Source organism: Lithobates pipiens, unplaced genomic scaffold, assembly GCF_037356315.1.
Source record: "Lithobates pipiens isolate NorthernLeopardFrog02 unplaced genomic scaffold, aLitPip1_a1.2 Scaffold_18, whole genome shotgun sequence".
Classification (NCBI taxonomy): domain Eukaryota; kingdom Metazoa; phylum Chordata; class Amphibia; order Anura; family Ranidae; genus Lithobates; species Lithobates pipiens.
The window spans coordinates 2,633,510-2,654,757 of NW_027507758.1; the positions used below are offsets into that span (position 1 = coordinate 2,633,510).

General features: G+C 49.6%; 2 protein-coding genes across 3 annotated transcripts in view; one reads left to right on the forward strand and one right to left on the reverse strand.

Moving 5' to 3' along the window:
• Nucleotides 1-627: 627 nt before the first annotated feature.
• LOC143986947 (tRNA (adenine(58)-N(1))-methyltransferase, mitochondrial-like) lies at nucleotides 628-18,871 on the forward strand. Of its 2 annotated transcripts, XM_077485360.1 has the most exons (7): nucleotides 630-1,659; nucleotides 5,821-5,923; nucleotides 8,058-8,248; nucleotides 12,735-12,826; nucleotides 15,863-16,068; nucleotides 16,742-16,828; nucleotides 18,700-18,871. In XM_077485360.1, exons 1-7 carry the CDS (start codon nucleotides 667-669, stop codon nucleotides 18,762-18,764), a joined length of 1,737 nt encoding a protein of 578 aa, XP_077341486.1. In that variant the 5' UTR covers nucleotides 630-666; the 3' UTR covers nucleotides 18,765-18,871. The 2 variants fall into 2 exon arrangements, with proteins under 2 accessions (XP_077341487.1, XP_077341486.1); XM_077485361.1 differs by lacking the exon at nucleotides 16,742-16,828 and having other exon boundaries at nucleotides 628-1,659.
• Nucleotides 18,872-19,283: 412 nt separating this feature from the next.
• LOC143986949 (speedy protein A-like) overlaps nucleotides 19,284-21,248 on the reverse strand; it is a 41,010-nt gene continuing 39,045 nt past the window's right edge. The window contains exon 6 of the mRNA XM_077485362.1: nucleotides 19,284-20,162. Coding sequence (XP_077341488.1) covers nucleotides 20,086-20,162 — 77 coding nt within the window. The 3' untranslated portion in view covers nucleotides 19,284-20,085. The remainder of the gene's footprint in view (nucleotides 20,163-21,248) is intronic.

Sequence of the window (21,248 nt, forward strand, 5' to 3'; positions counted from 1 at the left end):
AACCGAAGAATCCATTCATTGAATCGGTTCATTTCACTGAGTAGTTCGAAATGAACCGATTCAGTTAAAAGATCCGGACTTCCCATCACTAAAGGGTTTACTTCCTCTTTAATGTACTGGTATATTACACTCTGTGATGTATATAGGTGTATATTGCACTATGTGGTGTATATTGGATGTATATTGCACCCTGTGATATATATTACTGTGATGTATATAGGTGTATATAGTACTGTGATGTATATAGGTGCATATAGTACTGTGATGTATATAGGTGTATATAGTACTGTGATGTATATAGGTGTATATTGCAACCTGTGATGTATATAGGTGTATATAGTACTGTGATGTGTATATTACACCCTGTTATGTATATAGGTGTATATTGCACCCTGTGATATATAGTACTGTGATGTATATAGGTGTATATCGCCCCCTGTGATGTATATAGTACTGTGATGCATTATAGTTGTATATTGCACTCTGATGTATACAGTACCCTGTGGTGTATATTGCACTCTGATGTATATTGCACCCTGTGACGTATATAGGAATGGTAATTCGCAGTCTCTCCGCACATGTCACACTCCGGGCACACACGTGCAGCGCACTTCCTGTGTGTCGCCGGCTGATGACGTCAGTGCGGTGCGCGGGCTGAGTGTCAGCATGTTCCCGGGGAGGAAGGTTCCTCTGCTGTGCCGCGCTCTGCTCTCCCGCACACTGCCCCCTGCTGGCGGTGCGGACTCTCTCCTCTCCTGCAGGCTCCGCCTTCCCCCAGCTGCCAGTCACTCAGACTGCCCGGGAGGAGGCAGCAGGGAAGATGCCCCAGGGGCCCAGGAGGGAGGAGGAGCCCAAGAATCTGCCAGGGACAGGCTGCTCAGGAGAGCATGGGGCAGATCTCTGTCTCCCCTGGACAGGGTCAGTAGGATGATCCCCCCTGAGCTCATCTCCAAAGAGGTCCAGGATCTGCGGGGGCCGGAACTGCCCAGTCCAGAAGGCGAGGGGCCCTTGGACCAGGTCACCCCACCCCTTTCCTCTATGGAAAAAAACACCTTTGATGTGGGACTGGGGGACATCGGAGCTTCGGCACCTCTACTGGGCAGAGAGGTCCAGGATCTGCGGGGGCCGGAACTGTCTATTTCACCTGGTAAGGAGTCCTTGGACCAGGTCGCCCCACCCCCATCATCTCTAGGAAGCCCCTTCCATGTAGAACCAGAGGACGTTGGAGCTCCAGTACCTCTATGGGGTAAAGATGTGTCAGAAGAATTTGGGAAATTGGCCCCACCACATGCCGAGGAGGCCACAGAAGAGAACTCTCCACCCCATCCCCCAACACCCCCTCCATCACCCACCTCCCTTCCCACCCCAGAAGTAGATGGTGACCTCTCACCTCCGCAGGGTGTACCGTTCACTCCCGGGGACCTCCTGCTGGCGGCGTACAAGAGGAAATACCATTCCATGTTCAAGAAGATGTTCCTCCTGAAACCTCACGGCAAACTCATCACTAACTGGGGGGCCATCAGCAACCAAGACATAATGGGCAAACTGCCGGGACTGAGCCTCCAGACTTCTACTGGGCACAAATTCCTTCTGAGAAGACCCTCTTTGGAGGAATATGTCCGCTTCATGAAGAGGGGGCCAACTATTGCCTATCCAAAGGTATACAGGAGCTGGGCCGACACTGTCCCATGAAGGAATAAGGAATCACGTGAGGGATAATTTATACCAATGAGATAAAGAAACAACCAGGCATGGTGGGTAGAGGGTCAGTCGATGACCAGCAGGACAAGTATGGTGGTTAGGAGGGTCTGTAGATGACCAGTAGGACAGTATGGTGGTTAGGAGGGTCAATAGATGACCAGTAGGACAGTATGGTGGTTAGGAGGGTCAGTAGATGACCAGTAGGACAGTATGGTGGTTAGGAGGGTCTGTAGATGACCAGTAGGACAAGTATGGTGGTTAGGAGGGTCAGTAGATGACCAGAAGGACAGTATGGTGGTTAGGAGGGTCAGTAGATGACCAGAAGGACAGTATGGTGGTTAGGAGGGTCTGTAGATGACCAGTAGGACAGTATGTTGGTTAGGAGGGTCAATAGATGACCAGTAGGACAGTATGGTGGTTAGGAGGGTCAGTAGATGACCAGTAGGACAGTATGGTGGTTAGGAGGGTCAGTAGATGACCAGTAGGACAGTATGGTGGTTAGGAGGGTCAGTAGATGACCAGTAGGACAGTATGGTGGTTAGGAGGGTCAGTAGATGACCAGTAGGACAGTATGGTGGTTAGGAGGGTCAGTAGATGACCAGTAGGACAGTATGGTGGTTAGGAGGGTCAGTAGATGACCAGTAGGACAGTATGGTGGTTAGGGGGGGTCTGTAGATGACCAGTAGGACAGTATGGTGGTTAGGGGGGTCTGTAAATGAGCAGTAGGACAGTATGGTGGTTAGGGGGGGGGGGTCTGTAGATGAGCAGTAGGACAGTATGGTGGTTAGGAGGGTCAGTAGATGACCAGTAGGACAGTATGGTGGTTAGGAGGGTCAGTAGATGACCAGTAGGACAGTATGGTGGTTAGGAGGGTCAGTAGATGACCAGTAGGACAGTATGGTGGTTAGGAGGGTCTGTAGATGAGCAGCAGGACAAGTATGGTGGTTAGGGAGGGTCTGTAGTTGAGCAGTAGGACAGTATGGTGGTTAGGAGGGTCAGTAGATGACCAGTAGGACAGTATGGTGGTTAGGAGGGTCAGTAGATGACCAGTAGGACAGTATGGTGGTTAGGAGGGTCTGTAGATGAGCAGCAGGACAAGTATGGTGGTTAGGGGGGGTCTGTAGATGAGCAGTAGGACAGTATGGTGGTTAGGAGGGTCAGTAGATGAGCAGTAGGACAGTATGGTGGTTAGGAGGGTCAGTAGATGAGCAGTAGGACAGTATGGTGGTTAGGAGGGTCAGTAGATGACCAGTAGGACAGTATGGTGGTTAGGAGGGTCAGTAGATGACCAGCAGGACAAGTATGGTGGTTAGGAGGGTCAGTAGATGACCAGCAGGACAAGTATGGTGGTTAGGAGGGTCTGTAGATGAGCAGTAGGACAGTACGGTGGTTAGGAGGGTCTGTAGATGAGCAGTAGGACAGTATGGTGGTTAGGAGGGTCAGTAGATGACCAGTAGGACAGTATGGTGGTTAGGAGGGTCAGTAGATGACCAGCAGGACAAGTATGGTGGTTAGGAGGGTCAGTAGATGACCAGCAGGACAAGTATGGTGGTTAGGAGGGTCTGTAGATGAGCAGCAGGACAAGTATGGTGGTTAGGGAGGGTCTGTAGTTGAGCAGTAGGACAGTATGGTGGTTAGGAGGGTCAGTAGATGACCAGTAGGACAGTATGGTGGTTAGGAGGGTCAGTAGATGACCAGCAGGACAAGTATGGTGGTTAGGGGGGGTCTGTAGATGACCAGTAGGACAGTATGGTGGTTAGGAGGGTCAGTAGATGACCAGTAGGACAGTATGGTGGTTAGGAGGGTCAGTAGATGACCAGTAGGACAGTATGGTGGTTAGTAGGGTCAGTAGATGACCAGTAGGACAGTATGGTGGTTAGGAGGGTCAGTAGATGACCAGTAGGACAGTATGGTGGTTAGGAGGGTCAGTAGATGACCAGTAGGACAGTATGGTGGTTAGGAGGGTCAGTAGATGACCAGTAGGACAGTATGGTGGTTAGGAGGGTCAGTAGATGACCAGTAGGACAGTATGGTGGTTAGGAGGGTCAGTAGATGACCAGCAGGACAGTATGGTGGTTAGGAGGGTCTGTAGATGACCAGTAGGACAGTATGGTGGTTAGGAGGGTCAGTAGATGACCAGTAGGACAGTATGGTGGTTAGGAGGGTCAGTAGATGACCAGTAGGACAGTATGGTGGTTAGGAGGGTCAATAGATGACCAGTAGGACAGTATGGTGGTTAGGAGGGTCAGTAGATGACCAGTAGGACAGTATGGTGGTTAGGAGGGTCAGTAGATGACCAGTAGGACAGTATGGTGGTTAGGAGGGTCAGTAGATGACCAGTAGGACAGTATGGTGGTTAGGAGGGTCAGTAGATGACCAGTAGGACAGTATGGTGGTTAGGAGGGTCAGTAGATGACCAGTAGGACAGTATGGTGGTTAGGAGGGTCAGTAGATGACCAGTAGGACAGTATGGTGGTTAGGAGGGTCAGTAGATGACCAGTAGGACAGTATGGTGGTTAGGAGGGTCAGTAGATGACCAGTAGGACAGTATGGTGGTTAGGAGGGTCAGTAGATGACCAGTAGGACAGTATGGTGGTTAGGAGGGTCAGTAGATGACCAGTAGGACAGTACGGTGGTTAGGAGGGTCAGTAGATGACCAGCAGGACAAGTATGGTGGTTAGTGTGACTTTGTTGCCGTTGGGTCCTTGAGTACAGGGGCTTTATCCGCATGGCCTTATCTCAGGTGCTCTGATTTTTTTTCCCAAAAAATCCAAATCGGCCTCCATCCAAAACTGTCCTTGGTTGGTTGGTTGGTTGGTTGGTGTCAGCACAGTGGTGACGGGACATTGGATCTTCCCAACCGATAAAAAATGTTCACACATGATAAAGCCAGTGCTGATGTCTTCCCAGTCCATAGACCCCCCCCCCCCCCCCCATGTGGTGATCCTGCCTGTAACACACTTCCTGTCATAGGGTGACAACACTACATAATACTGTATGTAAGGAGGAACAGCGTTGTCACCTTATTACAGGATTTCAGAGCCCCTCCCCCCTCTCCTCCGGGATCCTACACCGTACTCCTTCATCCTGAGACTAAAGCAGCATTTAACCCTCGCACTGCCAGGGTGTCACAGTCCCATAGAGGTCCGCTTTAACCCTTTCAATACCGGAGACCTTCCCCCCCTCCCTGCCCAGGCCAATTTTAAGCTTTCACTGCTGTTGCATTTTGAATGACAATTACGCGGTCATGTAACATTGTTATTGTTTTTTTCTCTCACAAATGGAGCTTTCTTTTGGTGGTATTTAACCACTTAAAGCGGAGTTCCGCCCAAAATTGAAACTTCCACTCATTGGACAGGTATCCTGCCCCCCCACTTCCGGGAGTCTGGGCTGCGACGAATTACGTCAGCGGTTTCGCTCCTCCCCCCCCCCCCCCCCCGCTGCCAGTAGGGTTCCCGGCGTGAAGCGGTGATGCCGCACTGCCGGCATTTCGTCACATATGGCGACCTATCACATAGATATAGAGTTAGATTATAATAATGGTGAAGCGAGGCTGTGCCCAAAGCGTGGCGAGGGGCCCTGTGCTGGAACGCGCATATGGCGGCGGCGCGCATGCGCACTACAGCGGGTAGCAAAATGTGACTTGTCACAAAGTGTCATTTCTTCGGTGTCGTCACATGAAAAGATTTACACAGATGTGAGTGAGGGGTGTACTTACTTTTGTGAGATATTGTATGAGTTGAGGGAAAATTGAGAGAGTCTCTAGAAAGCTCACCCCGATCTCCTTAGACTCACCCCCAATCATACCCGAGTGCAGGGCAGGGTGTGCCCTCCTTCCATGATACAGTGCCCGGGTATGGGTGGACAGGGGGCAGAATTGTACCTTTTCCTGGGGTGAGTCCCAACGCCCCCCCACTATGGAGCTTACACGGGGTTTACCAACATGTTATGGGGGCAGCAGGTGAGTGCAGGAAGGGGGGGTATATGAAGGTTGGGGGGGGGGGGGCAAGCGGTCAAGAGCCCCCTGTCCCCTGGCTGTGTCTGATTCCTGAATAAAGGTGATGGTTTTCTGGGGTGCCGCGATCTGTCACATTACTGACATAATCTTCCCTCTGGCAGGACGTGGCGGCCATGATGATGATGATGGACGTCAGTCCCGGGGATGTGGTGCTGGAGGCCGGTTCTGGTTCCGGAGCGTTCAGCCTGTTCTTGTCTCGTGCAGGTGAGTGTGATGGACGGAGGTTCTATCCCTCATCCTCTATAGCAAAACGGGTTCCTCTACACAACATACTATATATTATATATATATATATATATATATACCCCCGGCCTGTCTCTGCACTGAGCGCCGGGGGCGGAAGGAGCATCTAGTACTTCTGGGTATGGAGGAGCATGTGACCATGATGGGCCAATCACGGCTGTCACACCAGAAGTCCATAGCCCTGTGCAGGATGGGAATCTGGCAATGCTTGGCTTTCACTGCTAATGGGTGAATGTCGTGGTCAGTGTAAGAACCCAGATTCACCCGGCCACATGTCTTACAATCTGATTTAGATTTGCCGACAGTGTGACAGGCGAGCCGATCGGCTACATAACAAGTTCCTCCACCCCAAACTCAGCCAACCCCTGAAAAACAACCCCACATCATAATTCCCCCTCCACACCATAATCCCTCCACACCATAATCCCCCCTCCACCTCCCCACACCATAATCCCCCACACCATAATCCCCCCTCCACACCATAATCCCTCCTCCACACCATAATCCCTCCTCCACCCCTCCACACCATAATCCCTCCTCCATCCCATAATCACCCCTCAACACCATAATCCCCCCTCCACACCATAATCCCCCCTCCACACCATAATCCCCCCTCCACACCATAATCCCTCCTCCACACCATAATCCCCCCTCCACACCATAATCCCCTCTCCACACCATAAACCCCCCTCTACACCATAATCCCCCCTCTACACCTCCACACCATAATCTCTCCTCCACACCATAACCCCCCCCCCCCCCTCCACCAAATGATTGGGACCAGTGCACAAAGCAAGGTCCATAAAGACACGGATGAGCAAGTTTGGGGTGGAGGAACTTGACTGGCCTGCACAGAGTCCTGACCTCAACCTGATAGAACACCTTTGGGATGAATTAGAGTGGAGACTGCGAGCCAGGCCTTCTCATCCAACATCAGCACCTGACCTCGCAAATGCTGCAAAGGGTGGGCCAACTCAACATTAAACCCTACAGACTAAGACTTAAAGTGTACATTTTAACCCCTTGCTGACTGCGCTATAGTCAACTGACGGCTACAGCACGGTTGCACATTTCTGGGAGGGCGTCTATTGACATCCTCTTGAGAACGAGCCTCCCGCATGCCCCCTGGTGGAAGGATCGGTGATCGCTGTGTGCCTTGAACACAGCACGTCACAGATCTGGGTAAAGAGCCAATCACAGAGGCTCTTTACCGTGTGATCAGCTGTGATTGGATCATAATGTAAACACACTTGCAGGTTATCAGCGGTCCTTTCCTCACGTCACAGTGTGAGGAAAGCAGAGCCAGTAACAGGCAAGTGTGACAGGGGACATGTACACAGGTAATCAGGGCACTGATCATCAGTGCAGCCCCAACAGTGCCCGTGAGTGTCACCCATTAGTGCCCATCAGTGTCACCTCATCAGTTCCTATCAGTGCAGCCCCAACAGTGCTGCCTATCAGTGCCCGTGAGTGCCACCTATTAGTGCTTTCTATCAGTACCGCCTCATCAGTGTAGCCCCAACAGTGCCTTTGAGTGCCACCCATTAGTGCCCATCAGTACCGCCTATCAGTGCAGCCACATCATTGTCGCCTCATTAGTGCCCATCAGTGTCGCCTCATTAGTGCCCATCAGTGCAGCAGCCTCATTAGTGCCCATCAGTGCAGCAGCCTCATTAGTGCCCATCACTGCAGCAGCCTCATTAGTGCCCATCACTGCAGCAGCCTCATCAGTGCCCATCAGTGCAGCAGCCTCATCAGTGCAGCCTCATTAGTGCCCATCAGTGCAGCCTCATCCCTGCAGCCTCATAAGTGCCCATCGGCGCAGCCTCATCCCTGCAGCAGCCTTTCAGTTCCAATCGGTGCACATCAGCGAAGGAGAAATATTACTTATTTGCAAAATGGGGGCGAGTTCCCGGTATTGAAGGGGTTAACGTGTGTGCAAAAACAGTCCTGGTAGGGGAGTTGTTAAGGATCTCATTACCTTTCTGTGTGTGGATTTTGCCCATCCCCCATTGTAGATCTCACCCGCCTTCACCTTGCTCTCATCTCTCCTCTTATGTATCTGCTCACCTTGACACCCCCCCGCCCCCCCCAGTGGGCTCAGAGGGCGCCGTGTACAGCTTCGAAGTGCGTGCCGACCACCACGAAGTCGCGAAGAGGAACTTTTCCAATTGGAGGAAGGCGTGGCAGATTCGCAGCGGTCGGACGTGGCCGGATAATGTTCGTTTTTTCAACAAGAGCGTCACCGACGCCCTTCCTGACATTAAATCTGTGGCCTTCGATGCTGTGAGTATCACATTCCCTGTACTCTTCGATCAGTCGTTTGTTTTTATAGTCACTGGCTGACTGCAGAATTACTGCGGCAGAACGCCCCCCCCTCCCCCCGCTGTGCTGGATCACATACATGTACACGTGATCCAGCAATTCCGGGTAGGGGGCGCGCACTCCCATCTGTGCTGCCCTTTGCTGGTCAGCGGGTCCTGACCAATGAATTATGGCAGGAATCCGCCGATCGGCTGAGTGAATGACAGAAGAGAGCCCTGTGTAGGTAAACAACACAGAACTTTCTACTGACACCAGCGATGGGCCGGTATTGTTCTCCCTGCAAAGCAAACCAGCACATTGCTTAGCAAAAACAACACACATTACACATTGTTAGACGCACATTTAACCCTTTGATCGCCCCCCCAAGATGTTAACCCCTTCCCAGCCAGTGTTATTAGTACAGTGACCATCTATAGTGTTATTACAGCACAGGCCGATCAGCGGGTGCCGGCCAAAAATTGTCCGCTGGCACCCGCTGATCGGCAAAGGGGAAAACAGGACAGAGCTCTGCATACGTGAACAACACAGAGCTCCGTCCTGTCGGCGGGGATGTGGCGGACTTTGTTTCCCTGAAGAGCACATCCTTTACCGAAAGCCTCTCACATAGTACAATACTGGCTAGGCACATATTTAACCATTTGGTCGCCCCTAGACGTTTAACCCTTTCCCAACCAGTGTCATCAGTACAGTGACAGTGCAGGAAGCACCCTGACGGCTAACAGAGGACAGAATTAGAATTAGACTTGGGAAACGTAACGTTAATAAATCACCGGGACCAGATGGCTTGCACCCGAGGGTACTTAGGGAACTCAGTCAAGTAATCGCCAGACTGTTGTTCCTAATTTTTACTGACAGTCTACTGACGGGAATGGTACCAGCTGATTGGAGAAAAGCCAATGTAGCTCCAATATTTAAAAAGGGCCCCAAATACATCCCTGAGAATTACAGACCAGTCAGCCTCACATCAATAGTATGTAAACTCTTGGAGGGGATAATAAGGGACTATATACAAGATTTTAGTAATGAGAACGGTATCATTAGCAGTAATCAGCATGGATTCATGAAGAATCGTTCTTGCCAAACAAATCTATTATGAGTAGGTGAGTTGCCATCTAGATAAAGGAAGGCCTGTAGACGTGGTGTATCTAGATAAAGGAAGGCCCGTAGACGTGGTGTATCTGGATAAAGGAAGGCCCGTAGATGTGGTGTATCTGGATAAAGGAAGGCCCGTAGATGTGGTGTATCTGGATAAAGGAAGGCCCGTAGACGTGGTGTATCTGGATAAAGGAAGGCCCGTAGATGTGGTGTATCTGGATAAAGGAAGGTCCGTAGATGTGGTGTATCTGGATAAAGGAAGGCCCGTAGACGTGATGTATCTAGATAAAGGAAGGCCCGTAGACGTGGTGTATCTGGATAAAGGAAGGTCCGTAGATGTGGTGTATCTGGATAAAGGAAGGCCCGTAGACGTGATGTATCTAGATAAAGGAAGGCCGTAGACGTGGTGTATCTGGATAAAGGAAAGCCCATAGACGTGGTGTATCTAGATAAAGGAAGGCCGTAGACGTGGTGTATCTGGATAAAGGAAGGCCCGTAGACGTGGTGTATCTAGATAAAGGAAGGCCCCGTAAACGTGGTGTATCTGGATAAAGGAAGGCCCGTAGACGTGGTGTATCTAGATAAAGGAAGGCCCGTAGACGTGGTGTATCTAGATAAAGGAAGGCCCGTAGACGTGTTTCTGGATAAAGGAAGGCCCGTAGACGTGGTGTATATAGATAAAGGAAGGCCCGTAGACGTGGTGTATCTTGATAAAGGAAGGCTTGTAGACGTGGTGTATCTGGATAAAGGAAGGCCCGTAGACGTGGTGTATCTGGATAAAGGAAGGCCCGTAGACGTGGTGTATCTAGATAAAGGAAGGCCCGTAGACGTGTTTCTGGATAAAGGAAGGCCCGTAGACGTGGTGTATCTAGATAAAGGAAGGCCCGTAGACGTGGTGTATCTGGATAAAGGAAGGCCCATAGACGTGGTGTATCTAGATAAAGGAAGGCCCGTAGACGTGGTGTATCTAGATAAAGGAAGGCCCGTACACACAATCAGACTATCCGGACGAGTAGGTCCAGTGGACAATCCGCCGGACTATGGCAGGACTTTTGAAATGAACGGACTTGCGCACATGGAGTAAAATCCATTCATTTTGAACGTGGCTCCAGGTAGACGGGACTAGGGAAGGAGGTCAATGTCGCCGCCTCCATACAGACCCTTATCCAAGCACGCAGCCCAGCCGGTCAAGAAAGGGGGTGGGGATGAGCGAGCGCCCCTCCCTCCTGAGCCGTACCAGGCCACGTGCGCCCAACATATGGGGGTGCTTTGGGGAAGGGGGGTCCCTGGGGCCCCCCCACCCCAAAGCACCTTGTCCCCATGTTGATGAGGAGAAGGGCCTCTTCCCGACAACTCTGGCTGTTGGTTGTCGGGGTCTGCAGGCGGGGGGCTTATCAGAATCCAGGAGCCCCCTTTAATAAGGGGGCCCCAGATACCGGCCCCCCACCCTATGTGAATGAGTATGGGGTACGATGTACACCTACCCATTCACCTGGTAAAAAAATGTGTAAATAAAAAAACACAACCAAAACAGAAGTTTTTAAAATAATTTATTAGACAGCTCCGGTGGTCTTCTTCCATCTAGGGGGGTCTTCTTGCCGGACTCCTCCACTATCTTCTGCTCTTTTGCTAGCTCTTTTAGTACCGGAGGCGCCCGGCTTTCTTCTTCGTCGATGCCGTTATCCGGGGGTCTTCTTCTGACTTCAGGGTCTTGTCCCGCTCTTCGGGGGTCTTGTTCCGCTCTTCGGTTCTTCTTGCCGGGCCTCCGCTATCTTCTTATAGCTCTTTTACTAGCGTTGGCCCGGTCTTCTGTCACCGCCGCCGCCTTCTTCTCTTCTTCCTTGCGATGTTGACACAACGCTCTCTGTGGCCGCAATGGCAGGGAGGCGTTGTGCGGCGACTTATATAGGGACAAGGGGCGGGATCACCGGGTGATGTCACATGGTGACCCCGCCCCTTATGTCGTCACAGCCCCAGCATCCTCCGGGACTGTGACGACATAAGGGGCGGGGTCACCATGTGACATCACCCGGAGATTTTGACGAGTTGACTTTTTTGACGGAGCACCGGCGCACCACCTAGCACACCTATGTGCACCCCCTATCCGGTAGTGCTGGATCACGTGTTAGATATACATATTCCAGCACAGGAGAGCCGCTCTGCCGCCGTACTCCTATGTAAAGTGCCCAGAAAGCAGTTAGTATACGAACAGTCTGTGATTGATAGTGTGGAATCACAACTTAAATCAACGCAAAGCCATATAAAGTGAAAAAGAAAAAGTCCAACGCACAATCCGAGATTGATGGCGATTTATGTGACAATTGATATGTTGTTAGAAGTGTCCCCGCACTCCTATTTCCTGTTGGGGGGAAAAAAGCGTGCATCCACCACCAGGTGTCACTGTATAAAGGAGCCTCTTACCGGACAGTGTGGATCACTACATTATAAATAGTCAGATAGACTTATACCGTAATACAGTGGTACCTTGGATTATGAGCATAATTCGTTCCAGAAAAATGCTTGTAATCCAAAGCACTCGTATAGCAAAGCGATTTTCCCAATAGGAGTCAATGGAAACTCAGATAATTAGTTCCACGGTGACTTTGATTGTATGCAGTACCGCATGTGGCCAGAGGTGGGGGTGCCGTAGACACTCAGAAACACTCGGAGACCGATTGGAATCACTCGGATGCACTTGGAGAGGATCGCAGATTCAGAGTGGCTCCAAGTGTCACCAGCGCCCCCACACTTCTGGCCAGATGCGGTACTGCACACACCCTATTGGCTTGAATCCTGCTCATCTTGCGAGACAACGCTCGCAACCCGAGTCAGGATTTAAAAAAATAATAATAATAGCTCGTATTGCGAAATGCTCGTAAACCGCGTTCCGAGGTATTACTGTACACGGTTTTCCATGCTTAGGGTGCATCCTCCATCTGGATCTCTCCACCAGCATTAGGTGCTTGCCAAAAAATAAAAATGATGCCTTCCCCCTAGTGAAGTATAAATATGTAAGTATAAAAATTTCATTTATTAAACGCGACTTGGGCACACCAGTTTATAAAAATATATGTGAATGGGCACAGCAACAATGCATATAGCAAGCTCAAAACGGGCTCTACAGCCGCAAATACCAAATAATTTTACCTGCAGGTGACACTTCCAGAGCAGCTGGCTGAATTAGCCGCACCGGGCTCCAGGCTCCGGTTGGCAGGTGTACATGTTGACGTCACGTTGTAGCCATTCCCTACGCGTGTCGTCAGAAATGACGTCTTCTGGAGGCAGGCTGAATTCTTTCATATTGACGATTAGTGGCTTCCATAAGGTGCTTTATTCCTTATCCTTTCTGTAGGCTGCACTGGACATGTTGAACCCACAAATGGCTCTTCCAGTAATAACAAGGAACCTCAAGCCGGGAGCCGTGTGTGCCGCGTACATCGCTAAGTAAGTCCATAAAGGTTTCCTGTTACGTCTAAAACATGCAAACATAACATCTCATCGATCAGTCCGTCTTTGTTACTCATGTTAGACTCATCCTTTTGGCTTCAATACTTTCTAAGGCCCCATTCATACAGGCGCCTCCATTTGGTGGACTCTACTTGCTCAGTGGTGGGTGGGAATGGCTCCGCTGATCCCCGCTAAGCAGGTAGATGACAGATCCGGGGAGACGGACCCAGCCCCACTCTCCTCTATGGGGAGATAGGGTGAAAATGCACCGCCTGTCCATTTTCACCCGATCATATCCGTCTGGATTTAGTAGACAGGATCATATAGCGGCGGGAGTCACCGGACATGTGACCGCTGACATCTACCGCTCCATTGGGGTGAATGGAGGGTCCGATCGGGTCCACCTGTTAAAGGCCTTTGTGAAAAGGGCCTAAGTCATCAGCCTAGAGCAGAGGGGCCTCAAACTGGCGGCCCTCCAGCTGTTGCGAAACTCCAAGCCCCATCATGCCTCTGCCTGTGGGAGTCATGCTTGTAACTGTCAGCCTTGCAATGCCTCATGGGACTTGTAGTTTCGCAACAGCTGGAGGGCCGCCAGTTTGAGACCCCCTGGTCTAGAGAATGTATGGATAAGGAGTTCTGATTTCACTCACTGCTTGTAGAATATATTGGAAATAGCCAGGTGAAAAGCATTTTTTAGGAGGCCAGTAAGGGCAATACATATGTAAAAAAAAATAAAAATAAAGTCCTCCGTGCAAAGAAGACCGCGCTCACCTCTCCTGCTGCCGTCAGCACCTCTGATGTCTCCTATAAAAAAAGAAAGAGAACCCCTAGGGGTGGGATTTTTTTTAGGCACTACCAGCAAACAATGAATTAAGAAGAATCATTTTAATAATTTTGTAGAAAAATACATTGAATATTAAAACAAAGTCATGAACATTGAAAAACCAAGATATGCAAATTGAGGCAAAGATCCTATACCCAACGCGTTTCGGAGATGAATGTCTCCTTCATCAGGGGTTAAACAGGATATATATAATCTCTTATTCAATTGGACATACATGAGGTCGCCCATATTCATTTTAAAACGGAGACACTGTGACATGGAGTCATTCGACCTTGAAGTAAATCTCTCTGTGAAGGAAGTATCTCCAGCCCAGAGCGTATAATGAAAAAATAGTCCCTATATATATGCCCCAATTCAATAGAGAGGGGCTTGTTCCTAATTGTGGCAAGGCCATGTGTACTGGGGCCTACAGAACAGGAATCCTTAATGTGAGGTCATATCAAACACCGGCAGCCAGGCTTGGAGGGACAGAAAGATCAGGAGAGGATGTAAAGTGATCCAATCACTGTTGCATTGAAGGATGTGAATGTGTTCAATCTCCCGTCAGCATCTCCGGATATGTCCGCCTGTTGACCGTGGTCTGCCTGTTGACCGTGGTCTGCCTGTTGACCGTGGTCTGCCTGTTGACCGTGGTCTGCCTGTTGCCCATGGTCCTCCTGTTGCCCATGGTCCGCCTGTTGCCCATGGTCCGCCTGTTGCCCATGGTCCGCCTGTTGCCCATGGTCCGCCTGTTGCTCATGGTCAGCTTGTTGTCCATGGTCAGCTTGTTGTGCATGGTCAGCCTGTTGTCTATGGTCCGCCTGTTGCCCATGGTCAGCCTGTTGTCCATGGTCCTCATGTTGCCCATGGTCAGCCTGTTGTCCATGGTCAGCCTGTTGTCCATGGTCTGCCTGTTGCCCATGGTCTGCCTGTTGCCCATGGTCTGCCTGTTGCCCATGGTCTGCCTGTTGTCCATGGTCCGCCTGTTGCCCATGGTCCGCCTGTTGCCCATGGTCCGCCTGTTGCCCATGGTCCGCATGTTGACCATGGCCTGTCTGTTCACCATAGTTGTCCCTATATATATTTTTTTTTTCATTATACGCTCTGGGCTGGAGATACTTCCTTCACATAGATTTACTTCAAGCAGTGATAATGTGAGCAGGATGGTCGGATAACTCCATGTGACAGTGTCTCTTTTAAAATGAATACGGACAACCTCATGTATGTGTAAATGAATAAGATATTATATATTATCCCTGATGAAGGAGACAACATTCATCTCCGAAATGCGTTGGGTATAGGATCTTTGCATCATCAATTTGCATATCTTGATTTTTCAATGTTCATGACTTTGTTTAATATTCAATGTATTTTTCTACAAAATTATTCTTCTTAATTCATTAATATTATTAATATTAAGGATAATAATATATTATTATTCTTAATTCATTATTTATTTGCAATCTTGCATGTCAGAATTTCTTTTTCCTATAAAGAAAAACAGACGGAGGAAGAATCTTCAGAATCTGACACTTCCAGGAGTGTCGGATTTCTGGCCGCCCTCGGTGCTCCTCCCGCCAGACGGTACGTCACTATAGGACACAGGGGGTGACGTAACGGCTGGTGGATCGACCCGCCGAGCACCAGGAACCCGACGCTCAGCGACGCGGGCAGCCGGAGAGGTAGGTTCTATCTTCTTTGCATGGAGCACATTATTGTCCATATTTATTTCAGTGACAGTCACTGAAGTGCTTCTTCAGGGTGCAATAAAAGGTTGACTCAAAATGGAACTAAACCCTCCTATCCTATTCAGCCAAGGAAGCCGTCATCTCAGCCTGTGTTTGATTCTGCAGCTGCGGTGGTGCTGTTCCTGTGATCGCAGCGGGCATTCGATGGGTAGACAGTTTGGTGACCCGTTCTTTGCCAGAGACGTTTTTGTGTTATTTGCACACATGTTTAGCCACCCCTCCCCCCCCCCCCGGCCCCACGCCCCCAGGGCTGACGTCATGTGACAACTTTGGCATGAAAAAAAAAGTTTTGTCTTTTTGTTTTTCTTTCTTGTGGATGGGGAAAGGGAGATGAAGGTGAAAAGTCAGGGAATCCGGGAGTTCAGCTTTATCTACACACACACCTTACTTTTTTTGTAATGTCTGAAAACAGCATGACGTCACCTGGGATTGATTTTCTGCTCTGCGTTGTGTCCATGTAAGCATCACGCAGGTCATTGACCTCCTGGAGGGGATTCGGTGCTGCAAGCTTCCACTGATGTGTGAAAAGATTGAAGAAGTCAGTGTCACAGACTGGCTGGTGGTGCCATCCGTACGCAAAGACGGCAAACTTTCCAAGAGGATGGAGCCTCAAACACCGGAACAGCTTCATCGAGGGGAAGAAGAGGATGACGATGGTGGAACAGATGGTAAGATACTACAGGGGGGTACCAGCAGGGCACGTATTCGTTAAATCACAGCAAAGGATCACTAATCAATATCTGCGTGTCCCCCCCCCCCCAATGTAGTGCGGACGAGCGCCCGCTGTAGGCAAAGCGACATACTTGTACGTCGCTGTCTAGGGCGCATGCCCCCCCCACCCAGCTCACAACGGGAGCCTGTCAGCATTTTTACTGAATGAAACTGATTCATTCGGTGTTTTACTATTGTGATTAGCTGTGATTGGCCAGAGCTAATCACATGGTACAGATGGGCTGTGATTGGCCTTGTCTGTACCATGTGATCATTGTGACCAATCACAGCTAGCAACACAATTGTACACAATAAAAATGGCATGTATGGAAGCCATCCACCGTGTACAGTTGTCAGATGATCTGCTGTGATCAGTCACAGTGATCACGTGGTATCCGGTGGCGGGCCGGAGCACTGATCAGTCATAGGCCGTCTCAGATGGACACAGCCGGTGACAGATCGTGCCTCGGGGTGCACAAGGAACGTTCTGGGAGGACGTCATATGACATCCACCCAGAACAATGAACGTCACGCCCAGCCATCATATTACAATAGGCTGTGCGGGAAGTGGTAAAATAAATCATAGTATAATTCTACCTTTCATACAGTATTTTTCTTTTCTTCCTGTAGAGGGCGATGAATGCCCAGCAGGATCAGAGGCATTTGGACAAGTGCCTTATATTGCTCGACCTCTCCCTTGGCAAACAGGACACACAGGTAAGTATCAGACATGCTGTTTTTAAAAGATAAGAACATGAAAGAAAAGACTGCGCTGTTGCCCATAGCAACCATCTGAATGTCTGCTTTCCTTTCCTCGCTTGTGCTGCCTTCTCATTGGTTGCTATTGGGAGCAGTTAATTGCTTGTTTTCTACACTGATCCCCACTATCGGTAGCTGAGTCTCTGTAGAATAATATACATGGAATGTAAGAAATGTCTGCTATGCTAACTTGCTGATAATTTTGTAAGTTGGGAAAAAAATAAAATTGTAAGACCCCTTTCACACCACACCGCCCATAGCGTGGGCGGTAAAACACTGCTATTTTTAGTGGCGTTTTACCGCCGGATTTGCGGCACATTTCGGCTGCTATCGGGGCGCTTTTACCCACCATTAGCTTCCAAGAAAGGGTTAAAACCGCAGGCAATATGCAGCAATAGCGGCGTTTTGCCGGCGGTATTACAGCGCTGCCCCATTGATTTCAATGGGGAGCAGCGGTGAAGGAGCGGCGTGAAGCTGCTGGCAGGACTTTTCCCTGACGTCTTGTTAGCGCACCGCTCCAGTGTGACAGCCCTCGGGCCTTCACACTACAGACAATGGTGCAGCTTTTTTAGGGCGCATTGCAGGCGCTATTTCTAACACTATAGCTCTTGCAAAACGCCCTGGTGTGAAAGGGGTCTTAGACCCCTTTCACACTGAAGGCGTTTTTCAGACGCTACAGCGCTAAAAATAGCGCCTGAAAAAAGCGGCTCCATTCATTCAAGTGTGAAAGCCCTGCCAGCAGCTTCTTCGGAGCGGTGAACTCACCACTCCTCCACTGCTTCTCCCCATTGAAATCTATAGGGCAGCACTGCTATACCGCCGGCAAAACGACACTGCTGTGGTGTTTTGTGGGCGGATTTAACCCCTTTTCGGCCGCTAGCAGGGGGGGTAACACCGCCCTGCTATCGGCCGAATAGCGCCGCTAAAACGACGGTAAAGCGGCGCTAAAAATAGCGCAGATTTACCGCTGACGCCCTAGGCGGCACAGTGTGAAAGGGCTCTAAAGCTGGGAATATGCTTTTCATCCGATCTCTGGCCTTCCCTTCAGGTCTTGCATTCATTGGATTTCAGTTCCTTAACTGCTTAAGGACCGCCTCCTGCACATATACATCGGCAGAATGGCACGGCTGGGCACAGTCACGTACCTGTACATGGCTCTTTAAGTGCCCAGCCGTGTGGTCACGAGTGCACCGGGAAAGGTATCGTAATTGGTGTCGGTGAGGAAAGGGATCGGTAATTGGTGTCGGTGAGGAAAGGGATCGGTAATTGGTGTCGGTGAGGAAAGGGAGCGGTAATTGGTGTTGGTGAGGAAAGGGAGCGGTAATTGGTGTTGGCAAGGAAAGATATCGGTAATTGATATCGGTGAGGAAAGGGATCGGTAATTGGTGTCGGTGAGGAAAGGGAGCGGTAATTGGTGTCGGTGAGGAAAGGGATCGGTAATTGGTGTCGGTGAGGAAAGAGATCGGTAATTGGTGTCGGTGAGGAAAGGGATCCGTAATTGATATCAGTGAAGAAACGTATCGGTAATTGATATCGGTGAGCAAAGGGATCGGTAATTGATATCGGTGAGGAAAGATATCGGTGCGTTACTACTTTCCACGCCTGGCCCTCGTCTCCGGGTTGGACATGAGGAGGCGCTCTCTCCGTCAGGCGGAATGTTTGTCCCCACCATGCCCTGGATGTCCCCAGTGTGTTCCCATTACATAGATTGCCAAACTCTAACTGTTATTGATTGGCTGTGAACTCTGTTATTGATTGGCTGAGAACTCTGTTATAGATTGGCTGTGACTATGAATGACCATTCAGCAGAATTGATATTTATTTTCCAGCCTTTCTTGTGCACCTGAGGAAATTGAACCCGGCACCACCAACAGATCCAGAAGATTCCGGCTGATGTGGAGGACTTTATTATGTGTATTATTATTATTATTATTATGTGTACATAGCTCCATTTTTTACAATATGCAGCACACAGTGACCCAAATAAATCTCTGACTTCTACTTTGTGTGTGGTCTTTATTCAGGAGAAGAAGATTCATACACTGACAATAAACAAGGATAGGGCTGCGATAGTCGGCACAGTATAAGAGATTGCCGTGTATCACGCGTGTGATCAGAGTCATAACAGTATAATAATAAAGTGCTAATGCTGTTCCCATCAGGAAGAACTAGGGGGGGATTGAGTGGGGTAGGGCATAGGGGACAAGGGAATGGGTGGTTATGGGGGGATGATGCTCGAGGGGGGTGATTGAGTGAGTGGGGTAGGGCATAGGGGGCAAGGAAACGGGTGGGTAATGGAAGAGAGGGGGGGATTCAGTAGGGTATGGGATAGGGGGCAAGGGAATGGGTAGGCATGGGGGAATAATGGAACAGAGGGGGGATTGGGTGGGGTAGGGCATAGGGGGCAAGGGAATGGGTGGGTTTGGGGGGGGGGGGGGGTGATGGGAGAGGGGGGTAATTGAGTGGAGTAGGACATAGGGGAGCAAGTGAATGGGTGGTTATGGGGGGATGATGGGAGAGGGAGGTGATTGAGTGGGGTAGGGCATAGGGGGCAAGGGGATGGGTGGTTATGGGGTGATGATGGGAGAGAGGGGTGAATGAGTGGGGGTAAAGGAATGGGGGGGGGGTGTGGGTGATGGGAGAGGGGGGTGATTGAGTGGGGTAGGGCATAGGGGACAAGGGAATGGGTGGTTATGGGGGGATGATGCTCGAGGGGGGTGATTGAGTGAGTGGGGTAGGGCATAGGGGGCAAGGGAACGGGTGGGTAATGGAAGAGAGGGGGGATTCAGTAGGGTATGGGATAGGGGGCAAGGGAATGGGTAGGTATGGGGGGATAATGGAAGAGAGGGGGATTGGGTGGGGTAAGGCATAGGGGCCAAGGGAATGGGTGGGTAATGGGAGAGAGGGGGGATTGCGTGGGTAATGGAAGAGAGGGGGGATTGGGTGGGGTAGGGCATATTGGGCAAGGGAATCGGTAAGTATGTGGGGATAATGGAAGAGAGGGGAGATTGGGTGGGGTAGGGCATAGGGGGCAAGGGAATGGGTGGGTATGAGGGTTCTCTCACCCCCCTATGATCCGGATGCCTTTACATGGGTTCTAATGCAGGATTGCTTCATACAGTAAAATCATTCCAATAATACTTTTTTAGATACAAACTTTTGCTACAATAAATATTCTGTAACCTTCTTCATCATGTCACACTCTGCGGATAAATCTACTCGCTGTGTGAGAACCACTCCATGGACTTGTCTTGGGATGGGACGCGTCCGCCCGTCACATGTTCCTGGTTAACTGAAAAGCGCACAAATAGACATCAATTTCACTGGGATGTTGTAGAAAATATAACTAAACACCAATCAAAATGTTTCCTACGCTTCTAGAGCCCTTTCACTCCGAGGAGTTTTTCAAGCGCTTTTGCGTATATATATATATATATATATATATATATATATATATATATACAGTGGTGTGAAAAAGTGTTTGCCCCCTTCCTCATTTCCTGTTCCTTTGCATGTTTGTCACACTTAAGTGTTTCGGAACATCAAACCAATTTAAACAATAGTCAAGGACAACACAAGTAAACACAAAATGCAATTTGTAAATGAAGGTGTTTATTATTAAAGGTGAAAAAAAATCCAAACCATCATGGCCCTGTGTGAAAAGTGATTGCCCCCTAAACCTAATAACTGGTTGGGCCACCCTTAGCAGCAACAACTGCAACCAAGCGTTTGCGATAACGTGCAATGAGGCTTTTACAGCGTCCTGGAGGAATTTTGGCCCACTCATCTTTGCAGAATTGTCCTAATTCAGTTACATTAGAGGGTTTTCGAGCATGAACGGCCTTTTTAAGGTCATACCACAACATCTCAATAGGATTCAGGTCAGGACTTTGGCTAGGCCACTCCAAAGTCTTCATTTTGTTTTTCTTCAGCCATTCGGTGGTGGACTTGCTGGTGTGTTTAGGATCATTGTCCTGCTGCAGAACCCAAGTTGGTTTCAGCTTGAGTACACGAACAGATGGTCGGACATTCTCCTTCAGGATCTCTTGGTAGACAGCAGAATTCATAGTTCCTTTTATCACGGCAAGTCTTCCAGGTCCTGAAGCAGCAAAACAGCCCCAGACCATCACAATACCACCACCATATTTTACTGTTGGTATAATGTTCTTTTTATGAAATGCAGTGTTCCTTCTACGCCAGATATACTTGGACACACACCTTTCAAAGAGTTCCACTTTTGTCTCATTGGTCCACAGAATGTTGTCCCAAAAGTCTTGGGGATCATCAAGATGTGTTGTGGAGAAATTGAGACGAGCTTTGATGTTCTTTTTGCTCAGCAGTGGTTTTCTCCTTGGAACTCTGCCATGCAGGCCATTTT